At 38.9% G+C, this 21,880-nt stretch overlaps 1 protein-coding gene across 5 annotated transcripts in view; it reads right to left on the bottom strand.

Annotated features, from left to right (window-relative positions):
* Positions 1-1,821: 1,821 nt before the first annotated feature.
* Positions 1,822-21,880, bottom strand: part of SLC1A2 (solute carrier family 1 member 2) — an 88,987-nt gene continuing 68,928 nt past the window's right edge. For 4 of the 5 annotated variants that reach the window (XM_039730957.1, XM_039730959.1, XM_039730961.1 and 1 more), the window contains exons 9-11: positions 20,108-20,242; positions 14,372-14,603; positions 1,822-10,912 (exon numbers count right to left, since the gene is read on the bottom strand). In XM_039730957.1, the coding sequence (XP_039586891.1) occupies positions 10,838-10,912; positions 14,372-14,603; positions 20,108-20,242 (442 nt within the window). In that variant the 3' untranslated portion in view covers positions 1,822-10,837. Of the gene's footprint in view, positions 10,913-11,804; positions 11,867-14,371; positions 14,604-20,107; positions 20,243-21,880 lie in introns of all 5 variants that reach the window. The other variant, XM_039730960.1, reaches the window with a different exon arrangement.

Here is a 21,880-nt window from a genome sequence, read left to right on the forward strand (position 1 = left end):
AGTTTTGTCATTTATCTGTATACACAGACACATCTTGTTTATCACCACAGAATGTGCCTGCCCCAACCACCAGGACCACAAGCCCTTATCTTGCATGCAATCTGTTTTCCTCCCTGCCTTTTCTGCAAGTGAGAGAGCAGGCAGTCACTGCCTGGCCTGGGCAGCTGCCTCAGCTCTGGGTGCCTGCACAGGGCTCTGCACAGCTTTGGAAGCAAAATGGCTCCAAGCCCTGCTGGGGTATTTGTACATTATTGCAATGCAAGTGTTTGCTGCAAATAACCCAGCCCAACTGAGTGTAATTTTTACTGCTGTTTTCCTCCTAAAGCATTCACTGTACGTTGGGGCCACCTGTTTCTTTCATAACCTTGTCCTGTTCACCTGTTCTATCTGATACAAAGGAGAAGATTGTTTCCAATCTAACAACCCCAAAGTATTATCTCAGTTGTTCTTTCATGCCTTAGAAAGAAGATATATATCTCTTAATATGGGTCCATGATTCATAACTCACTGGCTTTTATATCCTCTTTTAGCAGACTCTTTCCTGTAGAGAGGAACACATTCCAGACATAAACACACTCCTGAAATAATCTTTTTCTCTAAGGCTACAGACATGGAGAAAAGGGGTACAAGGAGCTTGCAAGGGCTCAGAGAATCAGCCTTTGGGGTGTGTATTTTCAGAAAGGTCAGCTTCATATAATTGCAGTACTGGTTCCCGCATAGGTTGGTTATTTTAAGTAATTTTGCATAAACGTTGCTTTCAAAAAAGCAACGTACACAGGTTGGTGTCAAGCCTTTAATTTTAAACTTTTATTCTGATGTGTAACAGAAGAGCAGACAGATTCCTTTTATGGAAGGAATTTGAATGTACAGAGTGCACCTGAAGTATGTGAGTAATGAGCATCCTGGAAAAACTTGAACAAGGAATTTTATATTAGCAGAATGCATTTATTAAAAACACTTGTTGATGAGGCCAGATCAGGACATTTTTGCTCTGGTATCAAAATGGCAGCAGATACATTTACTTTTTCAGTAAGTCAGATTTACTTTTTGCCCAAAGATTCTCTCAGCACCACAGCAGGACTTAGTTCGTTACTGACTCAGAGGGCAGACTGCCAGCTGAGGCACCGCCAAAGCCACTTCCTGCCATGCCTGGATTTCTTTGGAAATTTCTCAAGTGGATGATTAAGAAGAAAAAGGCCCAGGGTTGTGCAGACTGTTGGTGCTCACAGGGGAGGTTTCGGCTGTGCCTTTATCACACACCGGTAGCTGTGCTATTTCCGCAGCGCCTGCTATTCCGAGCATGCAGAAACCTTGGAGCTTTCTCTCCATACTTGGCAACTGCCACTCCACCGGGCCACGGTTCACTCCATGAGATCTCTTAATTTATGTGTTAAATACTGTTGATTTCTTTATAAAGAACTCCAGAAGTTCCGCTACAGGCTTTGTTTATTATTTTTTTTAGAAAGGCTATGAATAAAAGATTTCTTTTTTAGCAGCCAGGGGAGGGAAGTAGGTTTCTAAAGCAACTGCAGCCATTGATTTGTGTCCTCCTACTCTTCTAACGTCTTTTCACTTCTCTAGGCTTCATTGCCAAGAACTGAAGTTAGTGAATCCTGGCCTTTGTGGAAAATGAGCTCATTTGCAGCCAGCATCCTGGAATATTTGAAGGATAAAGTGAGGGGTGAAATCTCTAACTCTTCTGCAAAATCAGATCCATCTTCCACCCTGCATGAACAGGCAGTCTCTCTCATCAGACTGCTTCATCTAAACTCCTAAAGCATTCCCATATTGAGCCCAGGCTGAAATGAAAAGTCACAGATGTAAGCTGTGAAAATTATGAATCAACATTTATTGATGATATGTACATAAGAGGTACAACACTTAGTGAAATATTATATTCATGACTATTTCCAGTATAGAAAGAATGTCTAGTTTGTTTTATACATGAAAGTTACAGAAATCAGTTCACTCTGTAAGAAAGCATTAAAAGCAAATTACTAACAATCCTTGTAAAGAGGAAAGGATCTGAACTACAAAAATAGAATCAGTCTACAGGGCATTCCAACTACAATATACAAGAACAGAGCCCAGGGTTGGGAGAAATTTTACCATCTGCATTTATTAATTTCTAAACAAACTGTGCTATAGATACTGTACAGTATGTAATTTCAAAATCTCAGGAACTTTCTGAGTATAAAGACCAACCTTTTCCCTCTTCTTTTTAATCCTTTTTACAATAGAACATCACAAAACATTCCAGTCCATGCCTGGTCACCTTAAAGAAGGGGCAAGGGATGATGAGCAGGCAGCACAGAATACTCCAGTGTGCAATTCGTCCTGAAGCATCATAATGGGACTCACCAAGCAGGATATTTTCTGTGCTTTGGGGCCTAATTTTTATTTCTTTCTGCCTAGAGGGGATGATTCTATTTATAAGACCCAGGTCCAGAGTATCTAGGAATGAATCAGCTCCTTTTTGCTCCAGGGTTCTATTTTCTCATGGATCTTAACTGTGGCTCTGATATCAGAAGATTTTGCCACTGATTATGTAGTTGATCTGTCTGCTTTTATGATCAGACATACTTTTGTAAATAACAGGCCTGTACAACAACCACAGTAGCTTTAGAAGCATTTAGTTTGGAATTTATTTTCCAATAAATGCTAATATCCCTTTTTAACAACGAAAGAAACAGTGCCCCATTGTCCATTCATCTTTCTCATGGACTGTTCCTGCTAGGGGGATGAAGCAGAGGTTCCCACTCGGACTCCTCAGGCACTCTGGAGAGAACTGGCAGCCCCTTGCTGCCTGCAGGCTTGCCCAGTCCCAGTGTGGGACTGCACTGCTTTCCTGGCATCTGTGGTCAAGGAGTGACTGGAAGTGACTCAGAGGGATCCTGCCATGCCGCGAGTGACTAAGGGCTCTGAGGGCTGAGTGATGCACAGAGCCAAAGCAGCCCGGGCATCCAACAGGAATGCAGTCAGATGGACTCCCCCTCATTCACTGTGCCAAATTAAACGGTGACTAACTAAGCTTCTGGTGATAAAGAGTCCAAACATTTGAAGCAAACAAGATGAAAATAAAACAGAAACTTATCATTCCAGGTGAACATTAATTCTTTATGTCATAACAAGTGTATTCACCAGGCAGCAAATCTATGCTGGGATCACTTTCACTCACTGCCAGGGAACTACACACATGCAGCTTCTAACACACACCATACTGGTTAGATATTGAAAACTAAAATTAACATATTTACAATGAGCTGGCTGCATACATGATTCTGAATGTTATTAAAACTGAGTACTCCATAAGAGACAGATAAAATAGTTACTAAGCTGTGGAATCTAATCAGTTGAATGGTCAGAAAAAAACAAACCCAGATACAAATGAAAAACAGAAAGTCAAACAAAATTTTAAAACACGGTCTAATTTTCTACTATGGCTTAACACACAGAAACCAATTAAATTAATTTAAAGCACAGCTACACATACTGTATACACCATTTCACTGAAATTACGTGTTGATAGCTACATTATCTACACTAAGTGCAGAGAGGCACTGGACATCATGCTTCAACAAAATGTCAAAACTGGTATCAATAAGGTTTTACAGCTATTAGTAACTCAGCACTATTCTACCTGCAATTCCTATTAAGTTAATACCTGTTACATCTGATTTAAAAGACAATATAGATCAAAATACAAGGGTATATCAACACACTTCCTACATATATATCTACTAGAAACATAGGCTCCAAAACCTCAGCAGAATAACATGGCCCCACGAATTTCTGAATAGCTGAAGAGATACCCAGTATCAGTCACACTGGGACAGCAGTCCTTCCTATTCAATGTTTTCTTTGTTTTGAATTACAGTCAAAGAGCTAGTAGGCCATAGATTTTTTTTTGTTTGTTATACAGTTGTTATGAATACTTATATTATTTTATTTTTATTCCTCTAGAAAGAGTTCTTTATTAATTAAGTTGAAATTATTATAGCCACGACCTTAATGCCAACAGGTATTTGCCTAATGGGAAGAAATTACCAAAATGAGAAGTAACTGTCATTTGGGTTGAAAAATATAGTGGTTATTCTCTTAAAAATACTTAAGAACACAGGAGGTATTTTCATGGATGCTACCCAGTTACATTGGTCCCATGGTGGTTCTGTTGGTCCTTTTTCAAGAAGGCAAAATTAGGTGGCAAAATCCTGAACTTTTTCCGCAGGCTGAACTCACACACACTGTATTGTAGCAAGATGGATGGGGCATGACAACTTTTTTTTTTTTTTTGCCTACCCAGATCTATTTTCTATAAACTGCATTCTGAGCCAGTCAGTTATACATTAACTGGTCCTAAGGAAGAACTGCAGGATTTGGCAAAGGTAACATCAGGAAGAATTATAAAAGTGAGGGACGATTGCCCAAGACAGTCAATCTAGAAGATTGCTCAGATTATTATAGTATTGTTCCATGATGAACTGCAGCATGTAAGGACATCTTGAAATTCCTATTTGTGTCTTGCATTTTGTGCTTTGTCTATAATTCATCACCAAACACAACACAAAAATACTTCATTGATCCTAAATGTCATAAGAAAACTGATTTTGTTCTAAGGTATAGATCACCTTTAAAGGATTATTTCCCTACCTAATATGATCCCATACAAAACATTCTAAGAAAATATTTGTGTGTCTGTAAATTACAGATACTAGGTAATTTAATTCAGTCTACACTGTAGTTTCCAGAGAACAAGTACAAACCCCTAAAACCTGTATTATTCTTAACTAAATCAGTGTTGAGCACACAATATTTAACACTATAAATACATATTCAACTTTTTCTGATGCATTCTACAAGCAAGAGCTCATACTAGATCATAGGAAATAAGATATATTTAAGAAAGGAGCAGGATATATTGGATGGAAGTGAATGCAGTTGTCTTTAAGTAGGAAGGACAACCTGCAGTACACAAGAACTCACAAGTCCATACAAAACACCAACATGGAAATGCTATAATCTACAATACTGACTGCAAAATCAATATGCAAGCACAGTTTGCTTACAGTCTGAAAAACGGTAGAAAAAATGAATGGAATAGAATGATACAAAAGTTCCAGCAGACTACATTATTTATGTACAAAGCAATATACAGAGACAATCCAGGCTGTGTGACAGCTTCCCTTTGTGCAATGGTGTGTGCCACAAAGCATCACTAAAAGCAGTTGCAGACTCCTGAATGGTGAGTATAAGACTAGAAGGGCTGGATGCTCTAGCATTGATCATCATTGGCTCTGCAGCAGGATGGAGTTAGAAACAAAAGGAGATCAAAGTGGGTTAAGTGAGAAACCTCACAAGTCTTCTTGTCTCCCCAAATCTTGTATTAGGCTGTTGGTTATTTCCATCCTGGACTAGTAGAGACCTACTCAGTGGCTCAGTCGTGTGCTCTAGGCTTTTCCAATGTTTGTAACCTGGCTTTTTTGTAAGACTCATAGTTGCAACTGCATAACCACTTTATCTGTTAGATTTGCATCAAGCATTACTGGGGAGTCACTGGGTTTCCCCTAAACAGGAGAGGATGTCTCTGGGATGGTGGGCACCTGTGAGGGACAGTTCCTCGGAACCTTGTGCCAGGGAGGCCACTCAAATGAGAAGTAAAAGAATTACCAGGACCTGGACATCAGCAGCACTTTGACTCATTCATAGCAGCAGATTTCCACTGAACATAAAGTATGAGCAGGAGGAAAAACTGAAGGAGGCACCCACTGCAGAGCCTGTAGCAGGCACTGCTGCCGGGGGCTTCTCCAGGAGTCCTGCCTTGGGTCTGTGCGTTGTCTGGGGGGAGACACAGCCTTGGTGCCCATGGGGGAAGAAAGACTTGTGACTTTGGAAGGAATATGCACCAAATACATTGTTTCAGGAAAATAATGAGCAAGAACACGACATTTTGAAAAACAGCATGGCAAAGCTGAACAATGCATTTACAGCTTGACTGCCTTCTTTGACACTTCACTACTGTAAACCCTTTGTTCTTTTTAGTACTTGAAACTACACACTTTATACCATTCTTTAGGCAAAGGAAACTGGGTAAATATTTTCCCTTCAAAATCACCAATATTATTGGAGAGAAGAAAATAAGAGAAGAATGTTTTCTGCTGGGAACAGCAGCTTCTACATAATCTTATATGGTGAATTATAGCTGAGGTGAACCATCCCAATGGACTATACACCTATCATAATGGCTAATATGAAAAATATCTTAATTGTGGCCTTAAAAGTCACAGTAATAAAATCAAGATAGTCTTCAGGCTCATAACAGAATAATATTACAGTACATTTTTATAAAGTGCCCTTATTTATCCTTCTGTAAATTAATTCAAATGCAGCAATAAAAAGAGTTGAATGGAAATTAAAGAGATGAGGAACAGTTCACAAAAGGATTATTCTGAGCCCAGTACTAAAGCTCAGAGCCTTTTTAAAGATAGAAAGAGAAGTGAATGTTAGAGGGGAGGTTTAATATTGCCCGTAGTTAAGGGGTTTGTGCAACTGCTCCTGTGTTGCTATAACAAGGCTGCAATGACATAAATGAAGGCAAGGAAGCAAAGAAAATGCAGACAAGTCACCAGAATAAATCTGTTCACATGCTGATGCCTCAGCTTCTCAGATGAACAGTCTACACTTCTGCATGTCTACTGCCAGAAAACTAGTGGCTCTGGGAGTGATGGAAAACAAATTAGAAATCTATATTACTCCTACTTTTAAAAGTGGCACAAAGTCTAGAATTACGTATGCTTTGATAAAGAAATAGAGATTAGCTATATCTTAGAAAAAAAAAATGGGAAAAATCTGTACTGAGAGTGAGCCTTATTTTTATGCTGGGTTTAAATTCAGTGCTGGACTTGTAGCACTGAAACAATTAGGTATAAAAGAAGTATCTTGGCAGAAATCTTTTCCATGTGAGAATCAACTTCATTATAAATAGCAGACAAAGACGATCCCCTAGGATGGGATTGTGAAATGTCTTATAACTTAACAGAGTCAGGAAGAGACTTGATTTTTCCTGGAACATTGTGGCTCCCACAGATTTCAGTGGGGCTTTCACGTAGTCAAAGCATTGCAGGCACAGTTTTTACTATTGCAAACAGTTTTTCAAAGACATAATGAGTTTGTCACTAATTCAAATGGAAAAAGCACATCTTGTAATAGGGACTAAGTGGATTTTGCCCTACCTGTTTGAAGAATCTTTGTGTGTAAGACCCACACACATTTCTTAAAAGGCTGGTGCAAAGGTTATTTTCCAAGGGAAGCAATGAAGAAAGAAGTGGCAAAGTGCTCCATCTCTCCTGCAGATCTAACACACAGCCTGCTTTACTTTCAGTGAACAGATACTATGAGAATACTGACCCAGCTTGAGCAGCAAATGCATGAAGCAAATGTGTAAGCGTGCATGTCACTTAGTATGCAATGAACTGAGTCTTTGCCTGGTCTAGACTTTTCCATGTGCCAATGTGCTGCCAGCAATCCAAAGGCCAAAGGATATCACAGTTGCACAGACAAAGGTGACAGAGCAGCAAATGCAGAAAAACAATGTTAATACGAACTACACAGAAACCAAATGACTTTTCACTGAGCTTTTTGTTTAACTTTGCCACCCCAGCACTGTGAGCAGATACAAAAATTTGCCAAATGCAAATGAATGCATTGAAACTCCTAGTGAAAGTAAAAGGAGGCTGGCCAGTAACCAGCACTGCCTGCTGAAACGTGAACCTTGGATTAGCTGAAGTGGATGGTCCCTGGGTTATTTTCTGTTTATTTAGTTAAGTAGCAACCCGGCCTCGTGCAATGAGCAAATCGAGAAATGAAAGCCAAGAGTGAGTTACATTTTCCCACATAAATGGAAAGCTTTTTGATGATTTAATACAGTGCTGCACAGGAGTAACACTATATTAAATATTCAGTCAGGCTACAAGCAGAGGAATATATGAAACCCAACATTTCTCCTTCTCCCACATCCACATTTAAATAGAGAAATACTGTCATAATTATATTTTGAAAAATCCCTGAGTTACTGTATCTACAGAATTATCACTTTAAAATCACAGTCTGCTATTCTAATCCTATCAAAAGATCCAAATTTATCCTCCCATTTGTGGGTGGGGTTTCTCTAGCACTGCATTCCTTCTTTCCCTAGTCTCCATCCAAAGAAGCACTCTTCAAAGGGCATTACATCCCAAGTGGATAACTGTAAGCATATTCTAAGTGTTTCTCAATATGTAATTTTGTGGAGCTGCCTAGTCACATGTTGCTGACATTCCTGTTTGTTTCCAACTGCTAAACAGTTTCAAATGACAGCTAAAAGTATATAGACCAATTTTCCAAAGCTACTTTCAATGCGAGCAATCAGCGTGGCTGCTCCTGAGAAACTCCTGTGGTGAAGAGGACAAAAAAATCATCTATTAATGGGTGAGCTGTGCCATGAAACAGCTCAAGAATGCTGGATGTAAATCGGGGTAGATGCTGCGTGTTCATTCTTGGATATAACTGCCCCTCGAGTGACAGCAAATTTCCCGTGATGAAAGCCAGCACCCTCAGAGTGAGGAACATTTTACAGTACCTACACACCATCCCAGGCACATTTCTGGCCCATAACCCAGGGAATGCTACTTGGGAAGCAATAGCTAGACAGAGGTTAACTCTGGACATGCTAATAGCAATGACTGAAGAAAAGAGAATACAACCTGCCTGCCACTTCTCTGAATAATCTACAATTCCATCCTTCACAAAAAAAAAATTTAAATCCTCAAGATCCTTCAGGAGGCCTTTGGGAAAGGCCTCCCCCTCTAACACATGCTAGAGGCCTACAGAATTCACAGTGGTTCAATATTGGTTAAATTATATAGGCCATTTTGCTCAGGATTTGCTTGGCCATGGCATTCAAGTGATGACAAAATACAGTGGTAAGAAAAAATATTCCACAATAAATGCTTAAATGAGGGATACTCTGACAATGGACTTGATCTTGCACATCATCAATCATGCAAGTAGCCTTGGCTGGCTTAGGTCCGTGTGCAGTTTCAGAGATATTTATATGAATGCAGATGAACAAAAGCAGATTATATTTTTACTTTAATAGCTTCTACAAAGCCAAATAACACTCTACAGTTAAACACATTATTCCCCTTTAAACCCATGACAGGTCTGAGCATAGACACTGAATGCCTATTTCCATAAATGTTTGAACTCTGTTTCTTGCCATTTTTAAGTTCACTATATGCTCGTATTATGATTCATTCTGAAAACTTCTGAGAGCTCCCCCCATTTGCACAAAGCTTGTTCTGAGAGAAGAACCTTCCAAGACCACGTGGCTCAGCTTTGCTATGGAACATTGCTAACAGTATAATGGTATTCACCAGTATCTTAAAATTGCTAAGTATTAACAAGCACCTTTGAAAAAAATTCACAGGGTGTTTATTCTCACTGCAATTTCTTCTGACAGGCTGAGTCAGATATAGTATGTTGATCAAACACTGTCTCATTAATTCAGATGCCATGTGTTCAAATAAACAGTTCTCTGACATTAGGGAGTTATAGTTATTACTCTGCAAAAGAGACAGAGATGTAATTCAACATACTGGCCTAAATCCTGAAATTCTGGTTTCATTTTCATTCAGTCCTAACCCTGGACAAATTCTCTTAACTTTATATGGAATTTGGTTTAGCAATGAATTCAGGATTTAGCCGCTCTATGAAACATGGCAGACTCAAAAGATGGCTTTCACTTCATAGCAAATGCTATTGATGATCACATTCAAAAATTCTGTAAGAGTAACGGATTCAGAACTTGTTTGCAGCTCATTATCAAGTACCCAATCATGACATCCATAATCAATCTTAGTAGTACCTTACTTGAGTATCCCAAGCACAGGAGAAACCCCTCTGACATCAGTGGAGCAGGGTGAACACTAAGGTACCACCTACCTTGATTAAAAATGGCACAACTGAGTCCATGGTTTTCTGTATTTTGCACCTCAGCCATAGATTTTAGTGAAGGAACTACTTCCCCTGTAATTATACTGCTTTGTGTTGTATGGTGCATCATGGTCACAAAGCAGCACAGCCCCAGCATAAAAGAAAGGCTGCACTTGCACTGGGACCTCTGATAAAACCACACCACATGCACATACAAATTGAAGGTTTTCTCTTGGTGCTAAGTTTTAGTTGTACTGATCTAACAAAATGTCTGGGACAATTTATGACTTCTATGCATTAATCCTGCCCCGGATCTAAGCTCAGTTTAAAGTACAACTAGGCACAAAAGTACAGTGCTTGTTATTATCAAAACAAATGGAAATCTTTACGGATGTTTTCAAAAGGTATTTTAGCCATACAGTGATAAACAGATCAGGTATGCCACAAGAGTCACCAAAACACTTGAAGGCTTACGTGGTGTTATGTTTCTCTTGTTATCTGTGACCCTGAGTCCCTGTAGTGAACTGTACTGGCACTTTGATCTTCCCATTTTGCAGCATTTACATTCTCTGTGTCTTGAATGAAAGGGGAAGTGGGTGAGATAGCATTGCACTGCATGAAGCATTCTCCAGGTGCATCATCCAAACAGTAACACAAGGGAGACAGAGGGCTATGGATCATTGCTTGGCAAAGACACTACAGTGACTTGATGAGATCTTTGCTAAGTTTCAGTTACAAAATTAAACAGAAACTGTAGATGTTAAATAGGGAAAAAAAAAAAAAGAGAGAGAAATCTTCTTAATCAAGGTATCTTCTGCCACAAGACAGCTTCAGGACTTATTAAGGATGCAGCTAGGAATCTCTTCGTTTAGTTTTCCCGTTTCCAAGGCTCTTCTTCAACAACATTGAAGTCTGCAGATTTGCCATTGGTTGCCAATGTCACCTGCAAGTAATTATCATCAACAAGCAACTTAAAGACCAAGGCACTTGGACAAGAAAAGCAGTGAGATTTATATGGAAGATTATGATATTTACATGAATTACATACACTGTCACTTATTATATAAGTAAAATGTATTTATTCAGAATTCACAACACTCCCAAATAGTGAGACTCCTGTTCATTTATTTATTATAATGACTAGAAAACATCAGTAGTAGAAAAATGTTCCACATTTTCTTAACCTTCACTGCAGTTTTCTTTTTTTAAAATAAATATGTCAGACTGGCCCTGTCTCTTGCAGATTTCTCTGGATTATGTCAAAAACAGATTTTTTTTATGTAGAAAATAGTGGTTTTTTCAGCAGAATTCCTTATCAAAGTTGCATCTGATGCAACAACATGAAAAATATGCAGGGCCAGAATAATCATAGATGTCTGTCCATACAAACTCACCTACAATTACACCACCTTTAAAGAAATGGAAGAAAAGACATGTTGTGAAAGTATTGTTCATCACACCACTATAATAACAATGTAGTGGATGATTTTGACTACAGACCAATTAAAAATCCATAGTAATGCTAAACTGGTCTCACATGATGTACAGCAAAACCTCACTCTTTCCTGTAAAGATATATGCAGGATTTTTTACGTTTTAAGACCTATAGAGATCTACCAATTTACAGCGAACGCTGGACAATGTGCTCCATTCCAGAGACCAGTATAAACGAGCCCTTGTTTTAAGAAAGAATCTCCAGCCAAATGACTTTAAAAAATCAAAAATAAAAAAGGTAAAATATCAATTTAACTTTACAAAAGTGATGTAGATCTTGATAAAGTGAGAGAATCTTTCATTTAATTCTAAATGGATGGTTTACTTTTTTCCTAACTTACCTTGCAAGTTAACATCTTCAGCTTCAAATGAAAACTTAAAGACAGAGCTGAAATTCCCCATGCTGGATAAACAGGATGCATGGAAGCATTGGGACATGGAAACATGACAAAATGCACTGATTTTTGAAACAAAGTCAAGCTTTTTCTTAGATAATTGGAAGGGGAAAACATGCAAGTACAGGAATGATCAGCTTATTCAGAAATGAAAATCATACAGAGTCACGTGAAATATGATAATAAAAAAAATACAAAAATATCATGCAATAACAACCACTCTAACCCCATACAAAGGTGAACTACTTATTAATTATGTACAGTGACCATGCAAAATTATAAACTACTAGTGTTATACATGGAATATATTACAGAAAGTAAATAGAAAGGGCATGCTAGTAGATTAGCTTTTCCATATCCTGACCAGAGTTGCAGTAAGCTTTTCAACCCACCAGCGCATTGGACAGGATGAAGAGATGGCTTTTCAAATTTAACAGCTGGCTGTTTCAAAGCCCCAGATCCTACTCTCTGTTGCCTTTGCAAGTCTAACACTTGGGAGTTGCAGACCACTTCAACATGATCCAAATGCTTTGCAAGTGCCAGCATATATTCATAGCTCATCAATTAGGTCACAGCAACACATCCTTTTGGCAGCTTGCAGACAGACAAGAGAAGTGACCTGCTCAGAGTCAGTCTTGTGCTCAATCCAGTAAAGCCTGGCTCTTTTCATGAGTTTAAAAGTGCAAACTGAGACTGTGAGCAGAGCAAACCTAAAACAATTTAAAAGAACAAACATTTCTAGCTCATAAATCACCAGTCCCAAATTTAAATTAAAGAGTGTGCTTAGGATGACATACAGCACCTTTAATCCATGCTTTTGAGCCAAGCTATTGCCTCAGCTGAGGGAAATGATATGAGAAACTGAAGAAGAAAAGAAAGTGCAGCAAGTATTGATACCATCAACAGGCTACTACTTTTTAACTTGACTTGGATCTGTCTGCAAATCTGAGAAACTGGGACCAGATAAAACTATCAGCATTCAGTTCCATAAACATAACCTTAAACCGAGTATTGTCAATTTAACTTAAAAACAGTTTTTTAAAAATTCCAAAAGAAGTTATCCAAAAAGTGTGTGTGTGAACATACTCTTTATCTTTCTTTCCAGAAAGTTTGTTGTGTTTTTTTTCAATTTTTAATCTCTTGTGTCCTTGCCTTTTTTGAGAAATATAAATTAATGGCAATTTTCAGTTTTGTGTAAGTATGTATTCTCTTTCCATTTTAGATCTCATTTTTTAAATTTTCCAAATGGAAAAAGAGTGGGTCTGAAGAGAAAGTGGAGAGCTGTGCCAGAAAAAAGTATGATTTTTAAAAAAAAAATCACTTCATTGAAACCTTGGAAAATTCAGGGGAAAATTAAAGATAAGATGAATGCTGTTTGTTTTTTTCCCTGAATTCAACATTAATTTGGCCCCTAAAAATTCAGGTTTGGCCTGCATTCTCAGGAAGTAAGCATTAGGAAAAAAAAAATTATTCTAAAGAACATTTCGAGGCCAGAGACAAATGAAAATTACAGTATAGGATTATATTTCTAATATAAATGGTGATCTGCTAATGAACTTAGTGCAGTCATTCACAGCTAGATACTGGCTCAGTTGTGGCAACTGGAAGGTACAAGAGAATCTGTTTGGATAAATGGCTAAGGTAGCCTGATTGGCAAACCCACTGTCTCAAAGACAGTGCACAGCATCAGTCTGGAGCATTAACCAGTGCAAAAAAATTACTATGAAATTAGAAAAAAAATACTATTAAATGAGAAGTTTCACCTTGTTTTACTTTCTTTTCTCCTCCTTTTCAAAAGCTCACTCTGGATTTCAAACAGCTCCATCCCAGTGGTGGCTTCTTAGTGAACTTTTAACCACTAACCTCCCGAGCTGTCTTCACATTCAACTGGTGGGGTTGCTCAAGCTCACCTCACTCTGATCAAGATGTCATTATTAGTATTAATATTGCATGTTAGTTACAGCAAGGGTTACAGAGGGGAGAGAGTGTTTGTGCCTTAGTGCCTTGGGAAGGATCGCTGAGAGAAGAGAAGCAGAAGCGTGCTGTGAGTGCAGGAGCATTCTCATGCTAAAGCGCATTCAACGTGTCGACCTCTGAACAGCATATCATGAAGGCAGTCAGCAAGTGACAACACCTGCATCTGAATTGCAGCCATCCTTCATTTGGGTTGGCAATTAAGTTCTCTGTTGCCACAGAAAATTAAGTAAATGTCCATAGAAGGTGATGCCATATTCTCTGTGTCTTGGCATATTCCATAATACGCTGCATCTTGCCTTTTGATATGTAAACAAAGTACATGATTTTTTCCCATCAAATGACAAGTTTTAAGAAGAGTGCAAAAAACCATCTTTTGAACTGCTCAAACACATTCAAAATGTCTGGGGTTCATGGACCTTGTTGTCACATTGTTATTTGCAGAACGATTTGAAAAATACATGCAGGTTAAAAAATAAGATAAAATAAAGCATGCAGTGCTATATACATGTCTCAATATCCATAAATGTGAAAGGTACCTTGCACTCATCTACCATGACTGAGTTGTGAGCTGCAAAAACACATTGGTTTGAGTTGTTTTCCCTATGATTTTTCATGTCGTCATAGATTGACTGAGTCTTGGTCATTTCAATGTCTTCATGCCCTTTATGATGGGAATCAATGGTGTCAAGTTCTGCCTTGGAAAGGTGGTAGACAATGCCAGCACCAAAAGAATCCCCCACTACATTGACTGATGTTCTCATCCGGTCCCTACAAAAGAAGGAAAAGGCAGAGGCTGAATGGCATGAGAGGAAGAAAAAGTAGGGCATGGCAGCCCTGTTTATGGTACAGTTACTGCATTTGTTTCAGGAAGCTTAAGGTATGTTTTTAACAGAGAGATGGAAGCTTTCAAGGGAAATGGGAGAAATTTGCTTTCCCAAGGGACTTGTTTGACAGGGAGGATGTTCAAACTCCCATGTCCCAGCTGCTTATTCTCATGGAGTTTGGCAAAGAATGTATGCTAGATCACAGCCAAATTGCAGAGCTGTGCTTTACTGAGATCCCTCACCCCTGGTTCTGGAGATTTCAATGTCAGGGTGCTGGGCTTACACCCCTGCCCTTTATTTAATCTGAATTTATCACAGCACTGAACTTAATGCAGCCAACGAAAAGGATTTTGGTTCTGATGAGCTGTTCTCATTTCTAGTTTGAATTAACAAAAGGCCTGTCCGTTTACTGTTAGTGAGTAAATTATGGGGAACAAAAATGCCTGAAATATCTCCATAATGCTGAGGCTATTGAAGCTCCTCTCCTGGCACCATCTTTACAGATGGCCATCTGTTGGTGTGGCAGCATGCCCACTCACACTGCGTGCGCCAGAGCTTGGCATATGAGCAACCCAAATATAGGTCATGGCCTACAAAATTATGAGCCTATGACAGCATTTCACTAATGAATGCCCCTTGTTGTAGGAGGGTGCCAACAGAGGCTAACATGCTTCATTACAAAGAAATATGTTTGTTGGCACTTTCTGGACAGGATGCCATCAAACAGACATGCCGCCTTTCTCCTTGTCTTTAGCGTTGCTCTGACAACAGTGAAGTCACAGGTGTGGGTTTTCCCTGACTTCAGAATTTTGCCCCAAACCCGACCAAAATTCTGCAAAAATGGGAGCTGGGTCCTGCTATCTTTCCTGCTGCAGGAAAAAAAAAATTATAATCTCATTTGCCTCTTCATATTTGCACTAAACATAAAACTCCTAAAATCCTTCTGACCAAGGGTTGCAAATTAAACTGACTGAAAGCAACCGAGTCTAGCTCTGCCAAATAGGTCAGAGAAGTGATTACACTCATTAATTCTCAGAAGTATATTCAGGAAGGTTCATTTACACAAAATGGCCAGGTTGAACAGTGTGGACATTTGCCAAGTGACAAAAGCTAGTATGTAAGACCTCATTTCCCAAGACAGTTATGAATTTCAAAACAACCTTTCTAGTATTTCTAGTACTAGATTTGTGTGACATCTCCTTTTTCTGTAGAACAGCGAGAAGAAAACATCTAAATATATAATGTCTCAACTGGTAAACATTCATTATTCATGCTTATTCATGATCATATCAAATTTGGAGCACATTTTAACATCTTTGCTCTACACATCAGTAAATCTTCCTTTCTCAGCTGTGGAATTATAGTCCCATTCAAGTTTCTCCTCTCCCTCTCAACATTATCATGCTTACATATTTACAGACTTTGTGGTGTAATATCTTTGCTGAAGCAGTTAATTTTCTTTTTTCTTGGCTTCAAAAGAATACCTAGAAGGGGAAAACCTCTACAGTAATTCCCTCGAGAAACAAACCAGCATCTTATAGGAGGAAAACGTCCTTCCAGTTTTGCTTCAGACAAATTAAATGCTTTATACAGTTCTCATCCAATGCCTGTGAAGACTATTTTAATCCTGGTCAGAGTGGTAGAATAGGAAAATAAGACTTTCTGGTGTGATTTTTAATTAAGAACATTAAATACACTGAACCTGGTAATACAACTCTACAAAAACAACACCTGCTTAATGTTTTTGCATGGGTGGTATTAAATTTTGAAAGGACTTACTGATGCCAGATGACAAAGGGATAGTATAGCATGCCAAAAACCCAAGGTGGAGAGAATACATAAATATAACTGAGGCAGAATTCAAATTCTGAAAGGGTCATTTGAGGAGATTCTCCAGCCCATGCATACGTACTGCTAGCTGAGAGATAAAGCAATACAAACTGCACACTGATGTACAATGAGTTATACTGTGCAATCCAAAGGAGACAAGGAAGCTTCTTCCAACAGAAACAGCAAAGTCTCAGCTGTCAGGAATCAACAGCAAAGTGCCACTGACCTCTTTTGGGGCAAAGAACACCTTATGAAGAACAAAGACAATTGTACTTCCTCTTTTGTTAAAACAAATCAACCAATTAATTCCAGGCAAGTGGGATGATGTAAACAAAACAAATATAGGAAAGTTGCAGTCTAGACCCTGTTCATTACATCCATTGCATTCATTACAAGCCTGGGCTTAGATCTAAATTCAGAATATTCAGACCCAGAGTCAGAACTGTAGGAATCTTTTTCTGAGTTACTGAATGAAGGTTTAAGCACTGGATCAGCTGCCCAAGCTCATTTTCCCTAATTCCTCTCTCTTTGCTGCAAAATACCACTAATCTGATACCACTGATATTTGCTAAGCTTGTCAGCTCACATCTGGAGAGTACCCAGTTAGTGGCTCAAGCAAAATAAGCTCATTTTATTCCATCTGTTGGCATATAATTGCTGTCCTATTAAATGCCACTGCTGTGTTCTGCTTGGTTTTTAACTGTAAGAGAGACTGTAAGAATTGTGAAATCCTGGGAAACTTGACTGGCTGAAAGAGCTTACACTGGGTATGCACCTATGTGATGTAGAAAAATTGAACAACCCAACAGATACTGGAGAGGCTTGAGAAAAAAATCAATATGGAAAACCTTTCAGCTCCAGTTTGAAGGAGAGACTGCCAAGTTTAAGGATTTCAAATGAAGTGATCTTTATGTTACACAATGACCAAATCATGCAAAACTGGTTTTGGTAAAACCACTATTTCAGATGGTGATAGTACTGTAAAATCAGCTGACGTTCTGATACTTGCTTTTATTAAAAAAAAAAAAAAAAAAAAAAAAAAAAAAAAAAAAAAAAAAAAAAGAAAAAACTTAAAAGGAAAACAAAAAGGAAAAGCTTATAGAGTAGAATATTTTTAAAAAAAAAACACTTTTCAATCTGAAATTGAAATGTTATTGAAAGGATGTTCTAAGTATTTGTATATGGCTGGTTGCATTTACTCATGGGTTCCAGAAAAGAGGCTGGAATTGGGTCTTAAGTATTTTATTAACTTTCTCTTCTACATTCTGTTAGAAATACTGCTGTAATTTATTTAATATTTGTAGGTAAAGAAAATGTGTTTTTAAGACATTTCATTTCAGATATTCTTTAGGTCTGGTTTGTGTGTGCAAAAGCTTGCTCAGAAGTTGGCCTGTGTGCCTTTTCTTAATATAACAATGTCAGCAGCATCATTTTTCATAGTTCATTAGATAATTATGTCTACCACAACAAACCCACTGGAAGATGGAAAATGAAGCTATTAGTTGTTGAACATAGATAGTACAGCACTTCCACCAACAAGCAGCACCTTGACTTTGCAGCACCAGTGGCATGACACAGAGCTTTCCACCTCTTCTTTTATCTCCTTTACCTCTCAGTTCTGAATCACCCTGCACCGGCACTACTGATCAGTAGGCCATGAGAATCCAAACCCAACCATTCAGGCTGAAAGTTCTCTTGCTTTCTAAATACATTTTGGAAAGACATTTCTTTCAGAATTTCTATCCTTCCTATTACTACATTCATCATGGCTACAGCTGCACGGTACAGAAGTTTTTATTTCTTAAGCAAGGTTGGATTAGCCAGTGGGGACAATGCTGCTGAAATGCAACACCCACTAGTGGGTCAGAACTGCTGATAAACGTACAGCTCTGAGGCTTGCCAGCATAGGCAGAGCTTCTCAGTCCACAGGAATATTTCAAAAATACATTTCCCTAAAAAAAACCAAGCAAACCACAGGCCCTTTTTGCACATCCTCCTACCAGCTGCAGAAACCTACCTATTTGCCTTATTTGGAGAGTGAAGAAAAACAGATATTTAAAATACATTTTTATATTTTTTCTCGCCTTCTTCCAGCTGCAGATTCCCATACCACTTTCCTGTGTTCAACTATGACATCATAAATATAATAAACCCACTGAACATCAAATCCTTCCCTATGCCTGCTGCTCCTTCTCATTTCACCATTCTCCATCATGATATCATGAGATTCAGTTATATATAAACAATCTAAGTCAAGTTTTCCCTTTCCCTCCTCAAGTTGTAAATTCCTTTTTCTTTCTTCCCTGAAGCAGAAATCAGAGCTGCATGTTATCCTTCAAAATTCTTAGTAACAGATAGACCATGCCAGCAGATCCAAAATACATGTCAGAGGGTTGATTTAGTTCTTGAATTCTTCTCAATAAGCGAAGAGATAATGACAGAAAATTAATCTTCTATTTTATCTGCACAGGTACATTCTCAACTCTGCTATTTCTTGCCTAATTTTAGTTGTCTATCTGGAACTGAAAGTTACCAGAAGCAGGCAGCTGAGGCTGCTAGTGTAGGAGAAAACACATAAATAGTACAGTTACATTTATGTCTCCCTTTCTGGGCAACACAGCTGGAACAACAAAAACAAATGTCTTTACTATTTTAAAGGATGTTATGGGAGACCTGGCTGTTGGCCAGAATAAACCAGAATAAACCAGAATATATAAAAGGTCAGCAGTACAGGACAATACAAAAGTGTCTCCAGAGGCCAGTACAACTTAAAGGCTACTGAGTCTCACTCAGCTCTGCCCAGATGACAGAAGGATATCCCAGCTGTCAAATGACAGCAAGAGAAAGGATGTGGCCTGGCACACGCTCCGTTTGTACTTACAGCTTCTGGATTCAAGTGTTGAAGACCAATAGCCTCAGAAAACAATATGTGGGTTAGCTGTATCTCACTGGAGGACCTGTAATGGTACTGGAGGACTTTGATCACAAGTTCTTGGAAATGAAAACTATTCTTTCTAATCTGAATGATCTGTCAGTAAAATGAAACTAGGGAATTACCTTCTTTATTTCAGTTTTTATTCTTATTTGTTGTTGGTCTTTGTCCTGCCCTGGAACATGCTCTTTTTAAAGGTATTTTACTTTCTTATATACAAAAAGAAACCAACTTTTCCCCCCTACAAGTATAAAACATTTGATTCTGCAAATGCCTACATCACTCTATAACCTGCTGGCAATATCCTGATAGAACTTGCATTTCAGCATTCATCCTTCATTTTAGAGCAGAACTATAACAAATGGAAATACAAAAGCAAAGATTAGAAAACTGCTCTTGAGTGATGGAAAGGCATCATTAGGGAGAAGGTGATATAGAAGTGTGAGCTCACAAGTGTGCCAAGAAGACCCTTGGCTCACAGAAACTGACTTCAGTAGCTCTGTAACAGCTTGTAACAGCAGAGAAGCTGCTTTCAGTGTCTCCTACTTCACTGAATAGTCCATTTCCTCCTTTGGTTTATCTGTACAGGAGAGACTTACAGTTCTTTAAGACCAGTGTAAAGCACTGTGGACAAACATTACTTCACTGCCTTTTCTGCACCGAGCAGCAGGATCAGCACAACTTACAAAAGCCAGTCAACAGCAACAAGCAAACTGATGTCCTGGGTAGGGAGACCCACTGCAGTCAGGATCAGCAGCATAGTGACAAGTCCTGCGCTGGGAATGCTGGCAGCTCCAACACTTGCAAGGGTGGCAGTCAAACTGCAAAACCAAAAATGAAATGAGAGTAGCAGGAGAAGAACCCACACTTTACTTGCATACTCTGTGATCATTAGGAAGGTCATATTTTTAATGTGTTCATCCCATAAAACACAAGTATATGATAAATCAAGGTAAGCTCATGTCATATTTTTCACTCTTGTGTTTCTCTAAAACTATTTATTAGGGGAGGCCAGACCTATGGGGTTTGTTCTGAGAGTTAGAAGAGGGTTGTCTATAAGCTAGTTATGACATTCAAATCTGTGTTGTGGTGTTTTCTAAACTCGACAAACTCATCCAAGGTTTTGAATCCTGAGTTTTGACCATCCCAACATGCCAAAATTTGGTGACTACAGGTTGAATTTTCATGTTGATTAATTTCTGTTTATTTATACTACCTTAAGACTGAATTGTGAGTTAAAAGCTAAGAGAAAACAGTTATTATTAAATACAGAAGAATAGGAGTCTGGTATCCAAAACTCCCAAAACACAAGCCAGTTCTCTACCAAGCCTAGATACAAACCAGCCTAGATGAAAAAACAAAACTGATCTGATTGTTTCATAAATCCAAACCTGTGTTTGTTTTTGCCTCATATATTTTGATGAAGATTAGTGCAGTGAACGTCTGAGCTCCAAATGTTTGTAAAAATACAACATGGACCATAACAAATATCAACATCATTGGGCAGTCTTATAAAGAATGGAAAACAAATTTGTCATAGAGCAAGTCAAGGGGAGAAAAACAGGAAAGAGGAGAGGGAGAGGAGGAGGGTAAATAAAAAGGAAAGCAGGTGAGAGGGACCAATTTGATTTATGTTTATGCCTTGTTTATGCTATACATGAGGTGAAAAACTGCTAAAGGGGCTGTACACATGCTGAGAGCCCTAACACATGCCAGGTGTTAGGGAGACAGAAAGTGGAGGGACACTCTGTCTCTGGGGGGACTTCATCTGGCAGCCAGTCAGAGCAGAGCAAAGTTCCACAACTGTGCTGCCCAGGAACACATGCTGGGAAATGGGGCTGTGGGTGGAGCCCAGCATGAGCTGTGCCACAGCAGGTGCCACTTCCTTTGGGCTTCCTGGAGGGACCGGGGCTCACCCTGTCACTCGTACCCAACAAATGTGAAAGTGTGTGGGAGGGGGTCATGGCTGGTCTGTGAGTCAGAAAGGGTTAGTGAGAGAGAAGGAGCTGGTAAGGGTTGCCTTTGCTCCTGAAAGGAGCTTTACCAAGGTGTCAGCTGGAAACGAAGGAGAGAGAGAGAGATAAACGAGGGGCAGGTCGCCTTGCTCCAATGAATATTATGTGGATTTACTCTGACCAATGAATAAGTATAAACTTTGTGAAAGAGTATAAAAAGACAGCATGCTCTAAAACAAATACACAGAAGCCTTCTTAATTACAATGTGTTCTTCAGTTGGTTCGTCTTGACAACGACAAAAGTGCTTCCAATACAGAAGTAAGGGAGAACAGACTCTACAGGAAACACTTGCCCATTAGCCCCAGAACTCATCTGTGAGGATGTTAGCCTGATTTAGAGCTGCCAGATGCTGTCTGGCTGGGTCTGACCTAGGCTGCAGTGTGTTTGTCAGGTGTCTGGGTTAGAGTGCATCCTGGCTCACTAAACACCCAAATAGCTCCAGC

Source organism: Passer montanus, unplaced genomic scaffold, assembly GCF_014805655.1.
Source record: "Passer montanus isolate IOZ18808 unplaced genomic scaffold, ASM1480565v1 scaffold75, whole genome shotgun sequence".
Lineage (NCBI taxonomy): Eukaryota > Metazoa > Chordata > Aves > Passeriformes > Passeridae > Passer > Passer montanus.